At 43.5% G+C, this 5,135-nt stretch overlaps 1 protein-coding gene across 1 annotated transcript; it reads left to right on the forward strand.

Moving 5' to 3' along the window:
* Positions 1 to 1,373: 1,373 nt before the first annotated feature.
* On the forward strand, positions 1,374 to 2,471 carry DFJ58DRAFT_850687 (uncharacterized protein; the record flags this gene model as incomplete). The annotated part of the gene is made up of 4 exons (XM_041393788.1): positions 1,374 to 1,513; positions 1,770 to 1,832; positions 1,907 to 1,910; positions 2,286 to 2,471. 4 exons carry the CDS (start codon positions 1,374 to 1,376, stop codon positions 2,469 to 2,471), a joined length of 393 nt encoding a protein of 130 aa, XP_041234560.1.
* Positions 2,472 to 5,135: the final 2,664 nt, after the last annotated feature.

The raw sequence follows: 5,135 nt of genomic DNA on the forward strand, positions 1-5,135 counted from the left end.
TAGCACTATGTGTCGTCCGACTAGCGACAGCGAGAAGAAATCAGAAGAAGGGAAGCGAGGAATAAGGTGTGATAGTGCAAGTGGAATGCCCGATAGCGACTAGATTATAGCTTGACTACCGATAACAATCCCTACATTGCAAAAATCAGACTTATGAGGGAACTTTAGCGACGCGCACTCAAAGCAAGTCAAGCGACACGTGATCAGAGAGATTGGCAAGAGCGGAATCGATTGCACCAAAACTAGGATATAGCGACTAAAGTGACTCCGACACCAGCAAAGGTCCGGGGAAGGGAAGTACTGTACTGTATGTGTGACGGGTCATTTTATCATACTGCGTAAAAGTTCGGGATGCGTAGGCGAGAATAGTAGCGACACTGATGGAGGCACGATGTAGCGACAGGTAATAAGACATGCAGCGCAGCAGAACACGAGGATGCATGTAATAAGACCTGCAACTGATGAGTAGCGACGTTTAAGGAAATATAACACACCAGCGGAGGTAGGTGGACATAGGCAGGACATGGGAGGATGGGATACCTAGGTGTCGGGCTGGGCAGCGCGCTATGGGAGAAAAGCGGTTCCAAAGCGGATAGCTTGGGAGTTGAATAGCGCTGATGACTAGCGCCTTACTGTTTTCCTCTATGCAAGGCAAAATATGCCTATGGCACTCATACACGCCTAGTGCTGGTATGATTGTCACACCGAGTGCCAGATCAATATCTGGGATATCCTGCTCCACTTATTTGTAATAAAATATTACATGTATACTATTGAATAAAATAGAACTGACTCAGTCTGATCATTCTGATTGCCAATAATCAAATAGTGGTTCCAGATGACAAATTGAGCAGTCAAACAGAGTTCATGAGTCATCAGAATTGACTAAGGTTGATCTTGCCAAGTTCTGAATATTCATGTGTGAACTCATATGTAAGCTTTCCCTAAAAGAGAGAAGCAACATTTAGATTGAGGTGGGGCATGACGAAAAATATAAAAGGAAATGGCGGCATTGACGGCACGCATGCGAGTGATGTGTCCCCCAAAAATCGCTTGGCGATTTGCGGCAGCTGATGGAAGTTCTCCAGCGCAACTATTGAGCAGGTGCATCTGTGGCTCCACTGATGGTGTTTAAAAATACGCTGATATTGATGTGTTTTTCACTCAGCGTTTTTGTGTGTCTTTGGCAAGACACCAGCTTGTTTGCTTCGTTGAAGCAGGGCATGAGAGCCTCTTTGAAGTTGTTTCTGACTGTTCCCTCGACAGCCGTCAATGTTTCCCCTTGCGTCACTTTTCTTTTTGGTAAGTTTACGGTACTGACACACTGTATCTGGTACTCACAGACTAATGACAGACACCGAGGGCAAAACACCATGCCCCATGACTTATCCCTCCACTGGGCTCTCATGGGGCATGCTTTTCTCCCTTTTTTCACCCACTCCCCCTTTGCATTGTGCCCCATGAAAAACCAGAACCGAGGGTGTTCATGGGGCATGGTACTTATTTTGGTATGGTATGTCTCTCGCTTACACTTCACTTGTGCACCTCATCACTTACATCACATTCTACAGCTCTCGGCAAGTACCCAACCTGTCAACGGATGCCGCACCACACTAACCCACAGCTCCATTACCCACCACCACCACTGACAACAATTTTTGTGCCATCCATTCTGCTCACTTCCAGGACAGATTGCCTATTGCTTGGAAAGTCGTCCCAGTGCACGCTAGATAAGTGCATCGCAATGCAACCCTGTTGCTAACCAACAGCATCACCCCTCCCCAACATCACCTGAGCTTCGACACTGGAGCAGTCTTGTGTGCATCCACAAGGTATGTAGCTCTCTCGAACTCGAACATGCCATCCTCATGCAAAAATGTAACTAGCACTACCTACAGTTGACCAGGCAGGTGAGCCTGCAGCCTGCACTACACAGCCTTGTAGCCGAAGTTTCCCTCTACTGTATGTTCTCGTTCCTTTGACAGTCCTGCCTGTTTTCATTGCAAACCGATTTTTTTTGCTGCTGGACTTCTCCAGCAGCAGCAAATTGTAAATTATTTATTATTGCTATGTAAATAATATAATGACACCTGCACTGCTGCCTTCGACGACGACGGAAACACATATGACATCCTCTTTCTCTCACAGGTTATTACAATGGTGCGGAAGCCTAAAATGAAGATGACGCGAAACAAAAACAGCGAGGTCACCGAGAGCGAGGCAGATTCAATCAATTTCTATCTCCTGAACAACTGGCTGAACCTTTTCAAACTGACCCATTGCAGATTGCTGATGAGCAAGTCCAGCTGGACCTCGAAGAGGCTGTATGGTCTGATGAGCACCTTGATAGTCTGATGACAAGTTGCCTCGAAGATTTCCCAGATGATGATGTGTCTGAGCTAGCAGATTATGCAGCTGGCATTGCACGAAGCAGCATCACAGATCGGACACGAGATGGACATGCCAGGTGAGTATCACCTCATCACTCACGATTTAACTTACTGTGTCAACAGGATCATCAAGGCTTATATTGTGTTCCATAAGCAGCGCAATGCGAATGGGGCCCAACCACTGTCACACGCTGTCTTAATAACCGAGGGTCTTATATGAAAACGTGTAAGAATGTAATGACACCACAATTACACTGGATAAGACTTCTTGCCAGTCCTCGATTAACACGGTCTACGACTTTTCTTCTTTCGTGGTAGATAACGTGTGAGTTCTTGGGAGGCTCGCTAAACCAATCAGTCAGATTAACTTAGCCGGAGCTTTATTATCTCTGATTGAAACTATGGGATTGTCTAGGATATACCGTCTAGACACTTGAACTGGTTTCCTGAATATACGGTTAACTGTTGAGAAGCTGGTCTCAAATGTGACTACGTGGACCAAAGCTCGTGTTGGTCAATATACAAATACCTGGTGAGAACGCTGGTCTCACAAATAACAACAAATGACAAATAGAAAACAATGACAAATAACAACAATGACCAAGCTCGTGTTGGTCAGTATACAAATACCTGGTGAGAACGCTGGTCTCACAAATAACAACGGTGACCAAAGCTCGTGTTGGTCAGTAAACACTACGTGGTGAGAACACTGGTCTCACAAAACTGGGTTTCTATCGCGAGAAACTTACGTAATCTCAAGGGAAACACTTTCCCTGCACTTGCCTGGACAGTTCTTACAAAGGAAATGGGCTTTGTAAGCAGCAATTTGTTCAGACTGAAGCTTCTTAGGTGAGAGTTTCAATTTGCTCAAGTGGGAGTTCTTGAATGCAACAAGTGGGAGATCTATTTTTTTGGGGGAGAATGGGCTCTCCTTATATACATTTTGTGTGGGAATATTATGTAAGTAAAAAGGTGATGTAATGACTTCAGAATGTGAGAAGAATATTCCAAAAACTGGAGCAGAATGTTCTAGCAGGTGCAAAAGAACATTCCAGAATATTCATGGTGGGATAATGACATCATTCTGAGTCACTATGAGTCACTATGAGTCATTATGAGTCATTGGAATGTTCTAAGCAAATTCCATGGAACATGACATCATTATGACATCACTATGATATCATATCTTTCAACCAAAATACCTGCAGGAGTGTAGGTGAAGTCCTATGACATCATTATGACATCATACCCTGTAGGTACAATTTTATGAAGCATCTGATTAGTCAGAGCATCCTAATAGAAAAGTAAAGTAAAGAAACACTAGAGAAAACAACTCAGAAATAATGGAACAAAATAATAGTACACAATACGCGGGCTTTTTAGATAGGTTTTTGTTAGGCTTTGAACTTTTCTCTATGGGTTTCTCTAGCCAAAGTGAATAAGCCAAATGAAAGGCAATACATTAACCTTCATTTTGCTTCTCATATCAACTAGGTCATTATGTGATTCCCATCTCACATATGACTTTTCTTCAAAACATGGTGGATTCATGAATCACTGAGGGAAAACTGAAACTATTGGACCAGGTTGAATACCAAGGTATGGGTTGACTAGTCTGAGGACTAAGCTAACAGACTTTGTCTTTTAGGGGGATACCTAGTAGTCATGTCCATGCATGATTCCAAATCATGCAGGACACTCCGCGGGGCAGTGAAATCACAACTGTCCCCAGTTGTGTGCTCAAATCATGCATAATGGTGGGGTGAAATCATGAAATGGGATATGGGCACCAATGTGGGTCAGGAAGAAGCTGTCAAGTACAGATCTTTCTTCTTTGGCAGTCATATTTCTCTAAGTTCATGCAAACATAAGTACTATATGATGCATGTCCATAGAATATGGGTGGGTGGGATGGGTTGAAATAAGTCAATCACTTTCTATGACTGACTCATCTTCTGTTGATACATTGGCACTTGACAGGCATATGTCATCATCTTCCTCTTCAAGGGGATCTGCTAGTGATGGTATAATCATGATAAATCTCTAGAGATATATGGTACGAGTCTAAATGCAGCTACACCACGTTTAGATAAGACACCATTCATTTCTCTTAAGACATAAGATCCACCCTTGGGTTGTCTTTCTACAACAAAAGGGCCTAGATAACGGGGTTTGGTTTTGCGATTGAGTTCTTTCTCAATCCTTGTATTGCGTACAAGGACTAAGTCTCCTTTTTGGAAAGCTTTGCGATGCATTCGTAGACGAAACTTGTGTTCAAATTGAGCTTAGACTTGAACCGGGCCTTTTTCAAGGTCTTTGCAGCACGGTCTAAGTCTTCCTGCCGCCTTTCAATCTGGCGGATACGTAGGGATAAGAAATCTGCTGGATTCATATTAGCAAGGAATCCTTCTACCATGAAGGTTGCTTCTGTTAGGTCAAATGGTAGAACGGGATGAACTCCATGTAAATAGAAGGGGGACCATCCAGTCACACGACTGGTGGTTATGTTTTTCTGCAAACAATGCCTGCCTTACTTTCTCAGGCCATTTTGCAATATTCTTTCCACAACTTTTTACTATAGCTTCTCTGATATTGAAATGCCCTCTTTCAACAACTCCATTAGCTTGGGAATTGTAAGGGGAAATCTGGACATGGGGAATATCAAACGCATGAGGAGTTGTTCAAATGCTCCTTCTGGGGCCATTGTCAGTCACTACTTGCCCAATGGCTCCATATCTGCAATAC

The sequence above is a fragment of the Suillus subalutaceus genome (assembly GCF_016647625.1).
Source record: "Suillus subalutaceus strain FC151 chromosome Unknown DFJ58scaffold_895, whole genome shotgun sequence".
Taxonomy (NCBI): domain Eukaryota; kingdom Fungi; phylum Basidiomycota; class Agaricomycetes; order Boletales; family Suillaceae; genus Suillus; species Suillus subalutaceus.